The 19350-nt window shown below is 41.4% G+C and overlaps 1 protein-coding gene across 8 annotated transcripts in view; it reads left to right on the forward strand.

Annotated features, from left to right (window-relative positions):
* The first annotated feature begins 5868 nt into the window (after positions 1 to 5868).
* The window catches only part of EMB (embigin), a 60204-nt gene continuing 46722 nt past the window's right edge, over positions 5869 to 19350 (forward strand). For 2 of the 8 annotated variants that reach the window (XM_069556389.1, XM_069556390.1), the window contains exon 1: positions 5949 to 6395. In XM_069556389.1, the coding sequence (XP_069412490.1) occupies positions 6287 to 6395 (109 nt within the window). In that variant the 5' untranslated portion in view covers positions 5949 to 6286. Of the gene's footprint in view, positions 6396 to 17268; positions 17507 to 19350 lie in introns of all 8 variants that reach the window. The other 6 variants (XM_069556395.1, XM_069556394.1, XM_069556393.1 and 3 more) reach the window with 6 other exon arrangements.

Raw genomic sequence — 19350 nt, forward strand, 5'->3', positions numbered from 1 at the left:
CCTAAAGATTTTATAGCATTATTTTACTACAAAAAAAGGGAAAATATAGAAAACAATATATTTTCCCTATAGTGAGCCTTTAACAAGTAAAAAACAGAGTATACTAAAAGTATTATTTTTTTAAGACATGGCAGGACATAAAAAGAACTACTTTCAGGTACTGAAAAGAGTTGTAATGTAGCTGGAAAAGAAGATATAATCACATAACAATTAAACGTGGTCCACTGGAGAAGGGAATGGCAAACAACTTTAGTGTTCTTGCCTTGAAAATCCCATGAGCAGTATGAAAGGCAAAAATATATGACATTGGAAGATGAACTTCTCCAGATCAGTAGGTGTCCAATATGTTACTGGGAAAAAGCAGATAAGCAGCTCCAGAAGAAATGAAGAGTCTGGGCCAAAGAGGAAATGATACCCAGTCATGGATGTGTCTGGTGGTGAAAGTAACGTCCAATGCTGTAAGGAACACCACTGCATAGGAACCTGGTATTTTAGGTCCATGAATCACGGTACAATGGACGTGGTCAAGCAGGAGATGGCAAGAATGAACATTGACATTTCAGGAATCCGTGAACTAAAATGGATGGGAACGGGTGAATTTAATTTAGATGACTATTATAGCTACTACTGTGGGCAAGAATCCCTTAGAAGAAATGGGATAAGTCAACAAAAGAGTTTGACATGAAGTACTTGTGTACAGTCTCAAAAATGACAGAATTATCTTGGTTAATTTCCAAGTCAAACCATTCAATATCACAGTAATCCAAGTCTATGCCCCAACCTCTAATGCCAAAGCTGGAGGGTTCTATAAGACCTTCTAGAAATAACACCAAAAACAAACAAACAAAAAAGTCCTTTTCATCATAAGGGACTGGAATGCAAAAGTAGGAAGTCAGGAGATACCTGGACTAACAGGCAAGCTTGGCCTTGCAGTGCAAAATGAACCAGGGCAAGGTTACCAGAGTTTTGCTAAGAGAACACACTGGTCATTGCAAACACCCACTTCCCACAACACAAGAGGTGACTCTACACATGGACATCACCAGATGGTTGACACTAAAATCGGACTGACTATATTATTTGCAGCCAAAGATGGAAAAGCTGTATAGAGTCAGAAAAAACTAGACCTAAGGCTGACTGTGGCACAGACTATGAGCTCCTTATTGCAAAATTCAGACATAAACTAGACAACGTAGGGAAAACCACTAGCCATTCAGGCATGACCTAAATCAAATCCATTATGATTATACAGTGGAGTGACAAATAGATTCAAGGATTCAGATCTGGTAGACAGACTGCCTGAAGAATTATGGACAGAGGTTCATAGCATTGTACAGGAGGCAGTGACCAAAACAATCCCCCCCCAAAAAAGAAATGCAAGAAGGCAAAATGGTTGTCTGAGGAGGCCTTACAAATAGTTGAAGAAAGAAAAGAAGCAAAAGGCAAAGAGGAAAGGGAAAGCTATACCCAGTTGAATACAGAATTCCAAAGAATAGCAAGGAGAAATGAGGAAGACTTCCTCAGTGAACAATGCAATGAAATAGAAGAAAACAACAGAATGGGAAAGACTAGAGATCTCTTCAAGAAAACTGGAGATACCAAGGGAACATTTCATGCAAAGATGGGGGCAATAAAGTACAGAAACGTTACAGACCTAACAGAAGCAGAAGATATTAAGAAGAGATGGGAAGAATACACAGAAGAACTGTACAAAAAAGTTCTTAAAGAACCAAATAACCATGATGTTGTATTCATTCACTTAGAGCCAGACATCCTGAAGTCTGAATTCAAGTGGGCCTTAGAAAGCATCACTACAAATGAACCCAGTGGAGGTAATGGAATTCCACAGATTTATTTAAAATCCTAAAACATGATGCTGTTACAGGGCTGCACTCAATATGCCAGCAAATTTGGAAAACTTAGCAGTGGCCAAATGACTGGAAAAGGTCAGTTTTCATTCCAGTCCCAAAGAAGAGCAATGCTAAAGAATGCTCATTTCACATGCTAGCAAGATTATGCTTAAAATCCTTAAAGTTAGCCTTCAACAGTATGTAAACCAAGAAACTCCAGATGCACAATATTTAGAAAAGGTAGACATACCAGGGAGAAGGCGATGGCACCCCACTCCAGCACTCTTGCCTGGAAAATCCCATGGACGGAGGAGCCTGGTGGGCTGCAGTCCATGGGGTTGCTAAGAGTCGGACATGACTGAGCGACTTCACTTTCACTTTTCACTTTCATGATTGGAGAAGGAAATGGCTACCCACTCCAGTGTTCTTGCCTGGAGAATCCCAGGGATGGGGGAGCCTGGTGGGCTGCCGTCTATGGGGTCGCACAGAGTAGGACACAACTGAAGCGACTTAGCAGCAGCAGCAGCAGCAGCAAACGTACCAGAGATTAAATTTCCAACTTTCACTGGATCATTGAAAAAGCAAGAGAATTCCAGAAAAAAAAATCGACTTCTGTTTCATTGACTACATTAAAGCCTTTGACTGTGTGAATCATAATGAACTGTGGAAAATTCTTAAAGAGACGGAAATACTAGACCACCTTACCCGTCTCCCGAGAAACATGTATGCAGGTCAAGAAGCAACAGTTAGAACCAGACATGGAACTGATTCAAAATTGGGAAAGGTGTACATCAAGGCTGTATATTGTCACCCTGCTTATTTAACTTATATGCAGAGAACATCATGCAACATGCTGGGCTGGATGACAGCCAACCTGGAATCAAGATTTCTGGGAGAAATATTAACAATCTTAGATATGCAAGTGATACATCCTAATGGCAGAAAGCGAAGAGAAACTAAAGAGCCTCCTGATGAAGGTGAAAGAGGAGAGTGAAAAAGCTGGCTTAAAACACAACATTCAGAAAACTAAGCTCATGGTATCTGATCCCATCACTTCATGCAAATAGATGGGGAAAAATAGAAAAAGTAGCAGATTTTATTTTCTGGTGCTTCTAAATCACTGTGGATGGTGACTGCAGCCACGAAATTAACAGATGCTGGCTCCTTGGAAGAAAAGTTATGACAAACCTAGATAGCAAATTAAAAAGCGTAGACATTACTTTTCCAACAGAGGTCTGTATAATCAAAGCTATGGTTTTTCCTGTTTGTCATGTATGGATGTGAGAGTTGGACCATAAGGAAGGGTGTGCACTGAAGAATTGACATCTCTGAATTGTGGTGCTGGAGAAGACTCTCGAGGGTCCCTTGGACTTCAAGGAGATCAAACCAGTCAATCCTAAAGAAATTAACCCTGAATATTCATTGGAAGGACTGATGCTGAAACTGAAGCTCCAATACTTTGGCTACCTGATACGATGAGCTGACTCATTAGAAAAGATCCTGATGCTGGGAAAGATCGAATACAGGAGAAGAAGGGGGTGGCAGAGGATGAGATGGTTGCATAGCTTCATCAATTCAATGGACATGAGTTTGAGTGAGCTCTGGGAGATAGTGAAGGACAGGGAAGCCTGGTGTACTGCAGTCCATGGGGTGGCAAAGAGTCGGACATGACTTAACAACTGAATAACAACAAATATTTAAATGGAGATTGAATGCAACAATGAAGGCCACAGACAAGGATGTAAATTATTAATTATCAAATTAACCCCAGGGACAGCATGAGTTTAGAGGAAAGAGTTTGGATAATTTATTGTGGAGAATAAGCTACCCTTGATTTAGTGGCTTGAAGCAATAGTGTATCTTGTATCTCACAATTGTGTGGGACAGGTATTCAGGCAGGGATCAACAGAGCAATTATTCTGCTTCAAGGAGCATCATGTGGCACTCACTGAGTCTTGTTCTAGGTTCCAAGAAGGGTCCTGCAAAAATCTAGTACCTTACTGACCCTCACACCCCCTTTCTAAATGGCATCTCATCCTTCCGGTCCTCCATGTAGTTTGGGCTTCTCACAGCATGGTGATGTCAAGGTTGTCACAATTCTGGCCTGACAGCTGTCTTGTAAGAGAAGGGAGGAAGGAAATGGAGGCTCCTGTGGTCTAGATCCGGAAACTCACACAGTGTCACTTGAGCAACATTCAGTATGTCAACAGGAGTCACAGAGACCACTTAGCCCGAGGAGAGGAAGTGCAGGACACTCAGCATACCTCGTGATAAGGACCATGTCAAAGCAGGTGTGGCCTTATTTAATTCACCATGGAGGGAAAGGTTAGTTTGGACCAGAAAGATCAGAAAAAGCTGTGTATGGAAGGAGTATATAAACTGGTTTTAAAGGATATGGATCATTTGAAAAAATGGAATGGGAATACGGCTAAAAAATATTAAGTATATAAATATAAGACAGGAGTAATGGGGAAAACTTTCAAAATACTTATCAAAACAAGAATTATATTTCTTTATCAATTTATTTTGCTCTAACAAGTGGAAATTAGCTTTAACGTGGCAAGTTACTTTTTCCTGGTCATAGACACATTGATTTGCCTGGGAAGATAATTTTTCTTTAAATGTCGTCAGCTTATCTCAAAAAAAGGTGAATTTGAGCTTAAGGAGACAATAGGGTTAATTGGGGAAGGTAGGTCAGAGAACATTTTATTTTGAGAAGTGTTTACTGTTAGAACTCTCCAATGGCCTAGGGAAACATTTGTAGATAATCCCGAGACAGAAGGCAGGGCAGCAAGACAAGGGTGTGATTTAGCAAACTGATCTGGCAGTTTGGGTTTAGCAAGTCTGCTCAAGGTCCTAAGAGGGTAGTGGTGAAAAGTGTTTAGTCCTTCAGGGTCTCGCAAAAGGTTTCCTTCAGGAAGGTTTAATCATTATAGCCATAATTTCCTGACTGAGAAGAGGGCTTCCTTAGATTTGTAGATCGCAGATAAATAGCTCTCTAGCCTAATATGCATACGGGACTTGCACCGAACACTGTGCCTGGTACTTGGTAGATATTTAATACTGCTTAACAAATTGTATTACTCGTATTCTCTGTCTTTAAATTTAGATAACCTACCTTTTCCCTCAAAGTTTTGTCTATGTAATAAACTGGAAACAGAGGAATATTTTTACAATACATACCAATTAAAAATTAGTCATTCATGTAGGAGGAGAGCATAGCTCTTGTTTAGCGCTCCAATTTTCAAAATGTGGATCCAACATTTTCTTTCTGTTTTTGTTTTTGACACTGATAAATTTTCAATTCATGACTATCAAACTTGACATTGGAAAGACAAAGGGAGAGGGAACAAACTTCATGAAAAATACTTTAAAACGTATTTTTTAACGTATTATAACATCTTGGAGAATTATCACATCTTACTGCTCTTTAATGTGAAAATTACTCTTTATATATTTAATAATTTTTAGCCTTATCCCCAGTCCATTTTTTTCCCCCCAATGATCCATAGCCTTCACCCTCCTCCTCAGGCAAAGCAGTAGCTTGTAGTTGTTCTATTTCATTGGGAGCACTGAAAAATTCCAAGCTACAGTAAGCAAGGGATAACATTAGTGTCGGAGTTTGACAAAGGTCAGCAGGCTTGTGCATTTTACACAGGTGTCTACTTTCGATAGTTTTGTTTCTGGAGCTCTAGGTGGCTTCTCAGAAACTGCTAGGCTAAGCAAACGAAAGGAAAACATACACTGGGACACCCTGAGACTCTGAAAGCTTAATCTAGAGCGAACCTGTTAAGCCTTCAGAGACCAGAGCCGAGGCTGTGTACGATTGGTGGGCAGAGTAAAGACTGATTAGCCCAGATGCAGGGCGGAGGGACACTGCCTTCCACTAGCGCATACATAAGCCTCCTTAATAACCCAGGATGGCCGGGAGGAAGAGTGTTCTCCATCCTCAGTCCCACTAAAGTAAATAAGTGAACCTTGGTTCATGTGAGCTGCAGAGGTGTGCGCACCTCTGCACATACAGTGCGCTGATGAATCTATAGATATTAAGGGTTTCACTCTCTCCCCCAGGAGATAGGCTAGGCGTCGCCTGCCAGCGTCTTTAGCAATCTCCCTCCCTGACCTGCCGGGGCGGAGAGGACGGAGGCGGGGGAGGCGGCGGCGCGGGTGTGACCACCGCACATCCGGGCGCGCCTGCAGGCGGCAGCGCGCTGCATAATTGATGGAGAGCCGGGCGGTGTTCTGGGTCGGCTGCGGGCGCGGTGCGAGTGTCTCGGCGTAGGAGGGCAGGGCGGCCGGCCCCTCCCACTCCGCCTTTTCTCGAGTGTCCATACCCGGGCCTGGCAGCGGGCGCCGGGCTGCGGGCGAGTGTGCGCGGCGACCCGGGGCACCGAAGGCGGTGGGTGTACGAGGACCGCGGCTGACCTGTTGGCGTCATGCGCGCCCTCCAGGGTCTGCGGGGGCCTCGGGCGCCGTCCCTGCCGCTGCTCCTCCTGTGCTTCCTCGCCGCGGTGCGCCGGAGCTTGGAGGACGGCCTCTCCACAGGTGTGATGGTTGCAGGGCCAAGGAGCGGGCGGAGAGCGCGCGGGGATCGGGAGGCAGAAGTCCCGGGATGCTGGCGGCCGCGGGTGGGGGCGACGGCCGCCTGCGCCTATTGGCCACGCGTGGGTTATCGAAACCTGCCGGGAGACGGGGCCGCCCCGCGAGACGGGGACGTGGGTAGTAGGGCAGTGTTTGTGTGTTTCTAGGAGAGGGCGGGAGGTTGCGGGTGGGAGCAAGACAGAGACTCGGCCTGTCTAAAGTGGCAGGATTTCTAAAAGACACGTTTTCCCAGGCCACCTCCCTTCACTTGAATCGATGCGTGTGTGCTCAGTCGCGATAGTGAGCCTTAAATATCACCTCCTCCTTCCTAGCAGGCGGGTTGGCTTTGAGGATGGTTTTTAGAGCTGAGTTTAAATAACAACACAACACAACCAACCAACCAACTAACCAAACAAAGCCCCACGACCGGAGGATAATGCGAGTGTGTATCTTCTTTTACACCTTGGTCTTTTAAAACAAAGACTGTAGGTTTTTCGTTTATTTTTGTTTTTGTTTTTTTTGGTTGTGTAAGACACTTTGAAAGAGGGATTTTTGGTGCAAAGCAACACCAGATTTGCCATTGTAGCTTCACCTGTTTATAATTTTTATGATGAAAGTATTCCATCTCACGTACTTTCTAATGCAAGTTTCTGTGTTATAAATTTCAGAGTATTTATTTCGTGCTAATCACCTCTAGCTTGGCAAATATTGCCCATCAGTAACTCAAGTCAGGATCTTCCTCTACACAAGGTTTTGAACGTTTCATAGGCATTTATTTTTATGAGCTTATTGCATGTAGACTTGCGTATTTAAAAATGGAAAGATAATCAAATAATAAGATTATTCATTTTTAAATAAATGTACTTTAACAGGCCTAGCTGTTAACTACTTAGACAAAATATTTTGGGTTGCCTCAGTTTCCAAATTTCCTTGCCCCACTTTCTCATTCATATCACTTATAAAGAATGGTCAAGGACATTTTTTTTTCACCCTGGGGCTATCGCCCATTCACCTGTCATTCACCTGAGAGTATTGCCCTTCTGAGGACCAGTGCATCTTAGATGTGTCCTAGAACTTGGTTTTCAACCTGACTGTATGTTCTATTTACTAGTGAGCATTAAAAATACTGATATGGTGGATCCCGCCTTAAAAATTCTGATTCAATTGTCCTGGGATTCAGTCTAGATGTGCGGAGGTTTAAAAGCTCCCATGTGAGTTTTATCATATGATCCTAAGTAGGTTGAAAACCACTGCTTTAAGATGATACGACCTAGAGAGTGCACGGTTAGATAGGTATTCCACTGATATCAGGGAGTCAGGTTTAAATTGACGCTTAGAGTAGACTTCTAAAGAGAAAAAAAAAGTAGGAAACAAATGAAGGTGAAATAAATTAACAAATAAGTCTTAAATAGAATGATGTACGCCACGTATGTTTTGTCAAATGTCTGTGTATATATGTAGTGTAAATCCTGAACTTTTAACTGCCACTCAAGCTAAAATTATGGAAGAATGTGACATATCAAAAACATGAGGTTAGCGTTTCATTTCAGGGGAGAATTAAAAATTGTGGGGCAGCCTCATCTCACTTTATAGATTCTGTGTCGAACTTGATAAGATTCAGCTTCCTCTTTGCTGAAGACCATTGTGAAGTTTACTGCCTTTTTTTTTCTTAACCTAGGTGCTTTTGAACTACTTGAAAAGAGATGTTCTATAAGTCTAAGATTGGGGGCCATATTTAAATAATAAAAATCGTTATCGTATTTTTTGTATCATAAATGTTTTTTATCATATCAAAATGCAGTTGTTACATATTTACTATGTAACAACTGCATGCCAGGCATTGCACTATGTAATTTATAGCTCTGTGGGTTAGTTTTTATTATCTCTGACTTTCAGATGAGGAAGTTGGAATTTAAGGAGCTAAATGGTTGCCCAAGTACACATAATTAGTTAAGCAGTAGAGCAGGAAGTTTAGCATTGTTCAGTCCGACCCCAAATACTGTTCTCTTACACACAATACTCACTTGTCTCTCTGAAGTGGGTGTGTATGTGTATGAAAGTTTGGAATCACTGACAGAGAGCAGAGTGTGTAGATGGCAATACTGTATTTGGACTGAAGGGCATGATGACTCAGGCTGAGTCCTAGAATAAAGTTTGGCATAAGGACTCAACTCCTTTAGGCTGTATCTTAATTAAATAAATGTAAAATAGCTTTATCGAAGGAGAAATATTACATAAGTGGGAATATTTAAATGCCACTATTACTCTTTGGGGGGAACAAATTGAAGGAATAAGCCATGCTTATCTACTGAAAAATGTTTGCAGGGGAGTCATTTGAAATGATCGTTTTTAATCTCTAGATGCTGTTGCTTACATGCTTCCTTGATCAATGCTCCCTTTTCAAGAGATATGCAGAGCAACTGCCCAGTAATAAATATTCATTGCAATACATATTATTCAAGCACCTACATATGTCTGACATTGCTAGTCTGTATCTAGGAAGAAAACCTTAGCTGTTTTTACTTTTCATAGCATTTAAACTTTAAAGGAACAGATTGGCTATAAACCTGTCTTTAATAGGTTTGTATCTGATGGATCAAAATTTTGAGCCTAAATTGTTACATTTACGATTACATTATATACACATTGTTCAACTGGCTCTTCCTCTTCCTGGTCTTTTGTCCCCACCTTCTTCCCTCCCTTCTGGGAAGTGGGTCTAATAGCCATTAGGTGGGGAAAGGCAGGAATCATCCCCCTTGGTGAAGAGAACCTGAGGTTTCAGGTCAGGGCATGAGAAGCTGAGCCATTCAGGATGGCCTCCACGTAGAAGAGCAGCCCTGTGTGAAGTGTTAGACCCTAGGCACAGGAGGTGGCTGTTCGTGCAGAAAGGTGGCACCAGACCTCAGGCCTTACAAGCAACGGCTTCTAACCAGCCATGACATGGGGGTCTGATCCTGATCATGGGATGGAGGTCAAGTATGCAGGAGCAGACCGGGCAGGCCACTGGAGCCTGAGTGGGTGAGGAAGACACTTCTTGGAGCTATGAGTGGCAGCAGCAGAGGGAGATTAGATTAATCTAAGTAAAGTTGGCAAGGATAATAGAACCCAGGTTTTCCTCTAGAGAAGGAAATAAACAGGGAAGACTAAAATGAATCTTGCGGTGTTAGATTGCAACTGGCAGCATTAGTGTGAAGTTGTTACTTTAAATATCTATCTGTATCTCTTATGTCTCTCTCTATATCTATATAAATGGTTGCATCCATATGAATGTGTATGTATAAATATATGTATAATGCATATGCATGCGTGCATGCTAAGTCGCTTCAGTTGTGTCCAACCCTTTGTGACCCTATGGACTGTAGCCCGCCAGGCTCCTCTGTCTCTGGGATTCTCCAGGCAAGAATACTGGATTGGATTGCCATGCCCTTCTCTGTGGGATCTTCCCAACCCAAGGACTGAACCTGCAGCTCCTGCTTTGGCAGGCAGGTTCTTTACCGCTAACACCACCTGGGAAGCCCATATAATGTATATATATGTCATATATATTTACAGGTGACCACTCTACAACACAGCTTAATCTGTGTATAATTTATAGTCAGCCTTCTGTATCAGTGTGGTTCCTTTGCATCCAAGGATTGAATCAACCATGGACTACATAGTAATGTATTATTTCCTACTGAAAAAATATGTGTAGACTTGGATCCTTAAAGTTTGAATCCTCATTGTTCATGGCCAACTGTATATATATTATTCTCATTACATATAGGTGTATATAAATATGTTATGCATCTGTGTATATGAATATACACAATGATTTCTTAGCTCTGTCCACTGAAATGGAGCAACGATTTTCGCATAGTGATGAGCATACTTAGTACCCAAATCTTGATTCTAAATACATTTCTTCCTAATAATTACTAGAACGTTATATAGAAATGGCTGATTTTAGGACTGGAGTGGGGAGAGGATATGATAAGCTTGGACCCTTATGTGCCAGAAAGCAATGAAATGTTCAAAGAATGGTAAGTAATGTGAAAAGGATACAGAAGCCAGAGGGAAGGGGCTCCTACTTGATAAACAGAGCATCAAAGTAAATAATGATACTGATGGACTAGTATCCCTAGCTACTGAAAAATGTCCATTGATTTATATAGGTATTCATGAGTACACACTTAACTAATTGAGTCAATTGAGTTTGATGAGGCACAAATTATATAGTTTCAAAGTGGGTGAGAGAGTGATAATTGTGCAGTCATGTCCGACTCTTTGTGACCCTATGGGCTGTAGCCTGCCAGGCTTCTCTGTCCATGGAATTCTCTAGGTAAGAATACTGGAGTGGGTTGTCATTTCCTTCTTCAGTTTCAAAGTAACTTCCCACAAAGTTTTGGGAAGTAACTTGCCACAAAGTATTAATGAGAAAAGGAAAAGAATAAAGTGGAGAATCCCGGCTGACGTCACTTGAGTCAAATGATCAAAGTGTAAATCACTAAGGAAAAAAATAAAAATTGTGTGTCATCTGATAGGATACCGTGAGAGGAAGGCAATGTCTCCTCTGTGATATTCCTGCCAAAGATGTCTGCTGTGAATCTAATTGTATTACAACGTAACTATCCTGGAACTTCCATAAGCATCAAGGTCTTAAATGTCAGGAGAGACCAAAGCTGTGAGAGTGGAGAGAATAGAGGGACATGGTGGCTCAAGGCAGCTCATGTGATTCTGAGCTGAAACCTTTGAATAAAAAGTACATTATAAAGACTATTGTTGAAACTCCGATAAAGTGTGGGATGAGATCAGAGGGCATGAAATGCTAATTTTCTGATTTTCACAGCAGTATTGGGGTGTTGCCAGGTGTGTCCTTTTTAGGAAATATACTGTATTTTTTCCAAGGTCAAGTGGGTCTTTAGGTCAGCAACTTATTCTCCAGTGGGGGAAACGTTCTTTATTCTGAACTTAAAACTTTTCTGTTAGTTTAAGATGACTTGAAAAGAAGCAAAAAAAAAAAAAAAAAAAAGTTACCTCTGAGAACTCTTGAGTTGACTGATACACCACAAGTATAGTTGAGAAACAGTCATTGGTTTATATAACTAGGTACTGTTTATCAAAGGAGTATTTGTCCTCAAACAGAGACAGATTATAAGTGTTGAGACTGTTTGTCCTGGACTGTAATCGTTTCAAGTTACTTTTGTATAGCTGGCCTCACATATTTCACAATATTAGGTGAACCTTAGAAATAAACAACTTTGGACACACACATTGACATAGAAGAAAAAAAACCTCACTGTATTTTACTAAAAATAAACTCTCTACTCCCAATAAAACGTCACTATTCAGGCACATCTCAATATATTCTAGTGTAGAAATAATAGATATTATGTTTAAAAATGGTGTGTCTCTTTTACTTGGAAATAATATTTTTCTGTTATCTGTAAAGTTATTGTGGTTTTATCATTACTAATGTATCCCTGCTCTCAAAATAGAATATTTTTTATGACAGCCTCATAATTACATTTCTGAGATCCTGAAAAGGAATTTGAATGTCTCATCTGATTGATCTTGAAGCTTAGAGTGCTTCTGTGAGGTAGCCAAGAGCCTGGAGCTAGCTAATGACTGTAACTGGTTTCTTGGTTTGTATTTTAAAACCACATGCAGCACTTGGTGCCTCTTTGTAACAAGTTCTCAAAATAGGGCCCAGCCAGGAAGGGTGCAAGAAAAGTTCACACTTTAAAAGAGCTGCACCTAAACCTGTAAAATAGGAACTCAGAGCCACAGGGCCATATGAAGATTTTTAAATACTGCGTTGAGAAATCAGGGTTGAAGATGTACCTGTTTTGAAATCAGGGTTTCTCAACCTTGGCCGTATTGACCTTTGGGGCTGGAAAATTCTCCGCTGGGGCGGTGCAGGGGTGGAGGTGGGGGCGTCCTTCTGAATGCTTGGCAGTATCACTGGTCTCTACCTGTGAGTGGGTGTGTTGAGTCCCCATCCCAAGTGTTCAAGCCTTGACCATTGGTACCTGTGAAAGTGAACTTGAGAATAGAGTCTTTGTAGATGTAATCATGGTAAAATGAGGTCATATTAGATTAGGGTGGACCCTTAACCCAGTGACTCGTTTTTATGAAAGAAGGGAAAGGGAGATTTGGATGAAGAGACACAGACACACAGAGGAAAGATGGCCAAATAAAGATGGAGCCAGAGACTGGAGTGATGCAGCTACAAGGCAGGGCATCCCAAGAACGCTGCCAGGGGCTCCCCAGGTTGCTCAGTGGTAGAGAATCTGCCTGTCCTTGCAGGAAACGCAGGAGGGTGTAATCCCTGGTTTGGGATGATTCCCTGGAGAAGGAAATGGCAACCTACTCCAGTATTCTTGCCTGGAAATCCCATGGGCAGAGGAGCCTGGTGAGCTACTGTCCATGGGGTGGCAAAAAGCAGGATACAACTTAGTGACTAAACCACCATACCCTATATAAATAAAGGGAGAAATGAAAAGAGGGAAAAATTGTGAAGATATATAAATATATACAAGACAATACAAGAAAGAAAACGTGGGTGGAAGTTAAGGCCTTTCTTTCTGTGGATGGTCACCAGGTCATTACTGCCATCTATGACCATGTGTCCTCAGCTAACATCTCTGCTAATTGGGTTTTACACTGTAAAACCTTTGAGGTTGCAAAGAGTTGGACACGACGTAGTGACTGAACACGCACATACTTTCTCTCTCTCTCTCTTTCTCTCTCTCTTTTACCCTCTCACCCACCCCCTGACCCACCCACCCCAGAAGCTAGGAGAGTCAAGGAAGAATCCTTACTGAGCACCTTTAGAAGGAACAAGGCCCTGCACTTCTGTTGTTTTATGGCACCGTATTTGTGGTAATTTGGTATAGCAACCCTATGAAACTAATAAAACCTACTAGATACAAGTAGTACCCTACAAACTGTTACAACTCGAATGTCTCCAGACATTGCTAAGTATTCCCTGGGCATGGTGATGGTGGGGGTGCAGAATCACCCCTAGTTGAAAACCATCGAACAATATCTCAGTCTCCAAAGAATAACCTAGTCAGTGAAACATCTAAAAACTCAAGTCTCTAGAAAGAGCAGAAATGCTAGTTTTATTTGGCATAAGTTCACTGTTAAAATATCTTGATGACCCATGTAAAGGAAGTTTAAAATATGGGTTTCCACACTGCCCTTCAAAATATATTGTATTGCAAACATCATGTTTAAAGAGAAGTTCAATTTGCATTTCTGTGTGACCAAGTTTTAAAAGTAGGTTTATAAGGCTGTGTAAAGGTATACGTTGCTTTTGTCGTTAAGCTTTTAAATTGTTTTCTTAATTTTTTAAAAGTGAATCTAAAAATGACCTTCTTGTCTAATAGTTCCCATACTATGTAAAAAAAATATGCATTCCCTATATAGATTATTATCTGTCCATGACTTAGAAAGTCTGACTTATAAATGTTCACATCAGAAATTTATTTTCTTACCAAACGTCTTGACACACTCTCTCTGGGGTCTGTAGGAATCAAGGTAACCTTATTCCCCTTCTTTTTTGTAATGCAGCTGTAGATAGAGGATAGAAATATAGAAATACTATATTTCTAGAACCCAGAGGTAGAACTCTAAATGCATTGCTTACAAGCAGTATTGGTAATTAGATGTTTTAATGCTGTAGTTCAGCTTTATCATGACTTAAATGGCTTTTAGAATTTGGCCTGGGATCTCATGGTTATATATAGTATTCCTTCCATGGGGAAATATATTCTGAGTTCCAAACCTTTGTTTCATAAATAGTATACATTATCTATTCCTAGGTTATTTTGTTTCTGTAACTGGGTTGCTCATTTATAATGCTATATGTATGCTAAGTTGCTTTAGTCTTGTCTGACTCTTTGCCACCCTATGGACTGTAGCCTGCCATGCTCCTCTGTCCATGGGATTCTCCAGGCAAGAGTACTAGAGTACTCTAGTACTAGAGTACTAGAGATGCCATGCCCTCCTCCAGGGGATCTTCCCAACCCAGGGATCGAACCCACGTCTGTTACATCCATCTGCATTGGCAGGCAGGTTCTTCACCACTAGCACCACCTGGGAAGTCCATAATGCTATATATCAGAATGCTAAAATTAAGACTTCTTAAAATGTTAATTTTACAGTTGATAGCAATCAATACAGGTTTCCCTGGTGACTCAGACAGTAAAGAATCTGCAATGCGGGAGACCTGGGTTCCATCCCTGGATTGGGAAGTTCCCTTGGAGAGGGCATGACAATCCACTCCAGTGTTCTTGCCTGGAGAATCCCCGTGGACAGAAGAGCCTGGTGGGCTACAGTCCATGGAGTCACGAAGAGTCAGACAAGACTGCACGACTAAGCAGAGCACAGCACAGCAATCAATACATTATATGGATAAGAGAGAGGAAGACAAGGAATGGTGTTTATCCTACTAATAGCTTTTTCTTACACTTTTTTCCTAAATGGATTTCAGATCCTTTTGAGGTTATAAAATTTAAGAGATTTTTCAGGAGGGGTTATAGAAAATGCTTATTCTTAAACAGAGATATAGTTGAACTTATTTTCTGACTTAAGTAAAAGCAAATCTTGAAACCCAGTGCAGTTTTCTAGTGTTACTTATCACAAGCTGGAATCAGGATTGACCGGAGAAATATCAATAACTTCAGATATGCAGATGACACCACCCTTATGACAGAAAGTGAAGAAGAACTAAAGAGCCTCTTGATGAAAGTGGAAGAGGAGAGTGAAAATGTTGGCTTAAAGCTCAACATTAAGAAAACTAAGATTATGGCATCTGGTCTCATCACTTCATGGCAAATAGATGGGGAAACAGTGGAAACAGTGAAAGACTTTTATTTTCTTGGTTTCCAAAATCACTGCAGATGGTGACTGCAGCCATGAAATTAAAAGATGTTTACTCCTTGGAAGAAAAGGTATGACCAACCTAGACAGCATATTAAAAAGCAGAGACATTACTTTGTAAACAAAGGTCTGTCTAGTCAAGGCTATGGTTTTTCCAGTGGTCATATATGGATGTGAGAGTTGACTATAAAGAAAGGTGAGCGCTGAAGAATTTTTTGAACTGTGGTATTGGAGAAGACTCTTGAGAGTCCCTTGGACTGCAAGGAGATCCACCCAGTCCATCCTAAAGGAGATTAGTCCTGGGTGTTCATTGGAAGGACTGGTGTTGAAGCTGAAACTCCAATACTCTGGCCATCTAGTGCAAAGAGCTGACTCATTGGAAAAGACCCTGCTGCTGGGAAAGATTGAAGGTGGGAGGAGAAGGGGATGACAGAGGTTGAGATGACTGGATGGCATCACCAACTCAATGGACATGAGTTTGGGTAAACTCCGGGAGTTGGTGATGACAGGGAGGCCTGGCTTGCTGCAGTCCATGGTGTCACAGAATCGGACACAACTGTGCAATTGAACTGAACTGATGTCTTTTTTTTTTTCCCCTGAATTTACTTCAGTTGAGTAGGGCCCCATTTAAATATGTGAGAATGTTTCATTAATATTAGGTAGAAAGCATGGCATACTTATTTCATTTAAAAATATTAATAGTGTAAATTATGAACCCTTCCAGCAATGCCTATTTTAAAAGGTAACATGTTGAAGATATCTAAGTAGAGACCATTTTGCGATTTTCCATGAAACAATAATAACAGGTGAAAATTACATGTTACTCAATTTTTTGACACAACAGCTTCATGCTCCATTTGCCAAGTGCGGTGTGCATGCTCAGTCACTCAGTCATGTGTGACTCTTTGTTACCCCCGGAATGTAGCCCTCAAGTCTCCTCTGTCCATGGAATTCTCCAGGCAAGAATACTGGAGTGGATTGCCATTTCCTTCTCCAGGGGATCTTCCCCACCCAGGGATCGAACCCTCGTTTTTTGCACCTTCTGCATTGGCCGGTGGACCCTTTACCATTGTGCTGCCTGGGAAACCCAGTTCCTTGAGGAGAGAAAGAAAATGTTTTCATCTCTGGCACAACTACTAGAAGCTAGCTACTCTCTTATGTTGGCATTTTGGCCACTACCTGTAAAAGAATACCGAGTGGAACCCCTCCAGCAATGACTAAGAAATCAGTGAGCATGGCAACTTGAGTAACATGTGTTCTGATCTCTGAGTGATGTTCTGCCATTAGTATTATGCAGCTTTTCTGATCTTCCTTTCTTTCCTCTATGAAACGAAGCCCCAAGGAACACGTTGGTGGCAGTATTTGGATCAGGATACAAATTTCTGCCTCTCTGTTTTGTGTACTTCTCTTTTGCGACTCAGCCTGCCCCTTTCAGGGAAGTATTCAAACCACATCTGCCTGACTCTCCTGCCAATTTCCCTCGAACACCATCATTGGCTGAGTTAGCCTCCTGCCGTCCTACTGAAAGCAGTACGGTTTACATTCTCACTTGTTTGATTAAAACATATCTTGGCTAAGCAAAGAACTTCTCACTTTGCTATTCTGACACCTTGTGCAAACTGCCCTGCTCTTGTATTGAAGACTCTTCCCAAGACAAAATTCACAACAGTTAGATATGCCCTTTGCACTTGGGACTTCAGTGGAATCTGGAGCCTGATCATGAGTGCTTTAAAGGCAATATGAAGTTAGGATACAGGTGATGGCTGGTTTATGGATGTCTGGTTGTATTTTTAATATAGGAGCTGGCAATTGGAAGTAGTCACAACAGCTAGAATAACTGGAATTATCCCAGTTCCCCTACTCTTTAAGCTTGCTTTTTCTTTTTTCTCTTATTCCTTCAACTTTTGTAAATTCAGATTTTTGCCCAAGCCAAGCCTAGACCTCTTTTTTTCTTCTTGCTCTAATGTAGGCCCCGGGTGGACCCATCCATCCACGTCCTGATGATGCAAAATGTGAAGATAACCCGGCCTCATCTCCCTGGTGTGTTATCTCCAGCTCTCTTCCACCACCAGACTCATTCAGAGATGTAGATCATGCTTCATATTCTGTAGATCACACGCAAGCTTGTATACAGCACACAGGGCAGCTATGCTCAACATTATGAATGGTTGCTACTCTGAAATTTTAATGACCTTCTGTCACAAATGGTAGGCCTCAGTCAATATCATTATGATCCATGTAGCTTTATATTGCATATTGACATCCTGCATGTATGCTCTATATGTTCACTTATTTAAGTGAAATGAGAATGACGGTGTTTCTTCCAGCTTATGTCACTCATATTGTTGTTGATAGTGTGGATAATAATAATGATAGTAAATGTCAGACCATCTCAAAAGGTTATGAGCTTATTTTAGGGATAGAGTGTGATGAAGACCTTCATGATGGTATTCCACTCTACAGTAGGCTAGGCCAAGTGGAAAGGCCTCCTGAGCAAAGGAAGTACAAATATCCAAGCTTGTGTCTGCAGGCTTCACAGAAGAGAGGACAGAGTGGAGCATCTGTCTTGATCTCCTTGAGATACTTTCTCTTTAATGCAACCTCTAAGTGAGCTATGCCCAATAACAACAAAAAAAGGAACTTTCATGTTGATAAACTTTTTGGCAATGTCTGTGTGTTTGAGAGAGAGAGTGACAGAGAATATGAATGAATGAATATTAAGTGTGGATGAAGGAGAAGTTTGTATTCTTGACAGCCTAGTGAGAAACTCAGGGCATATTTTCCTAAATAATCACTGTCAGAGAGCAGTGTGATTTAGGTATGTTATTTGTTAAAGGATATGAGAAACTGCATTCCACCTTCTAAGATTGTATTAGAAGTGATCAAATCTTCAGACCATGGCTTATTGGAGAGTTAGGCTCCTCTGTCTTTGGGGATTCTCCAGGCAAGAATACTGGAGTGAATTCTGTGTCCTCCTCCAGGGGATCTTCCCAACCCAGGGATAGAACCCAGGTCTCCTGCATTGCAGGTGGATTCTTTACCATCTGAGCCACTGGGGAAGCCCAACATAAATATAAAGCGTACATATGCTATACAGTCCATGGAATCCTCTAGGGCACAATACTGGAGTGGGTAGCTGCTCCCTTCTCCAGGGGATCTTCCCGGTCATTGCAGGCGGGTTCTTTACCAGCTGAGCCACCAGGGAAGCCCTGGAGAGCAGTGTGATTTAGGTATGTTATTTGTTAAAGGATGATTTTATGAGAAACTGCATCCTACCTTCCAAGACTGTATTAGAAGTGACCAAATTTTTGTAACGTGGTATATTGGAGAGTTAGGTTCTGCAAAGTACTTTTTAAAAAAATTAGGCAATATTGTAAAGGCGGTGTGTAAGCTGAAGCAACAAAAGGGATAACTTGCTTTGGTAACATTTTTCATACATGTTAGAAAAAGAAACAACTAGAAATCTAATCTTGCAAATGGAATAACTTTTTAAGCAGAGAATTTAAAAAAATGTGGTATAAAACAGGCCCAAGTTTAATTTAAAGTAAATGAAAAATTTTCAGAATACGGTCAAGTTTACAGTAATGAGCCTTTTTCCTTCTCTGCCTTGTTTGATAGAGTTGGGGTAGTCTTCCTGGGAGGTAATGTCTGTGTCCTAAAGACAAGGAGAGAATAGCTGTTTTTTTTTTTTTTTTTTTTAAGCAATCTTTGAGGGGAATGCAACAGACGGAAACAGAAACCTTGCTTTTTTGATGAAAGTTTTCGAAAGAAGAGATGAGTGATAGAGCAAGACTGAAGTCGGTTTGGTAGAGGGCAGACTGGACTGTGACCGTAGCTGGAAAGCAAAGAGCAGCGCAGCCTCTCCTGTGGACCCACTGTGTGTTCCCTGTCCTCTAGCAGCTGGCACGCTCTCTCTTCTTCCTTTTTTAATGTCCTTTATTATGGTCTCTCTGTCCCTCTTTGTCCTCTTACCTTCTCTCTGCCTTTCTAGGCCTCCACCCCCACCCCGGTGCTCTTTGTCTAATTCCTCAATGTCATCATTTACATTTTA

This window comes from Ovis canadensis, chromosome 16 (assembly GCF_042477335.2).
Source record: "Ovis canadensis isolate MfBH-ARS-UI-01 breed Bighorn chromosome 16, ARS-UI_OviCan_v2, whole genome shotgun sequence".
Lineage (NCBI taxonomy): Eukaryota > Metazoa > Chordata > Mammalia > Artiodactyla > Bovidae > Ovis > Ovis canadensis.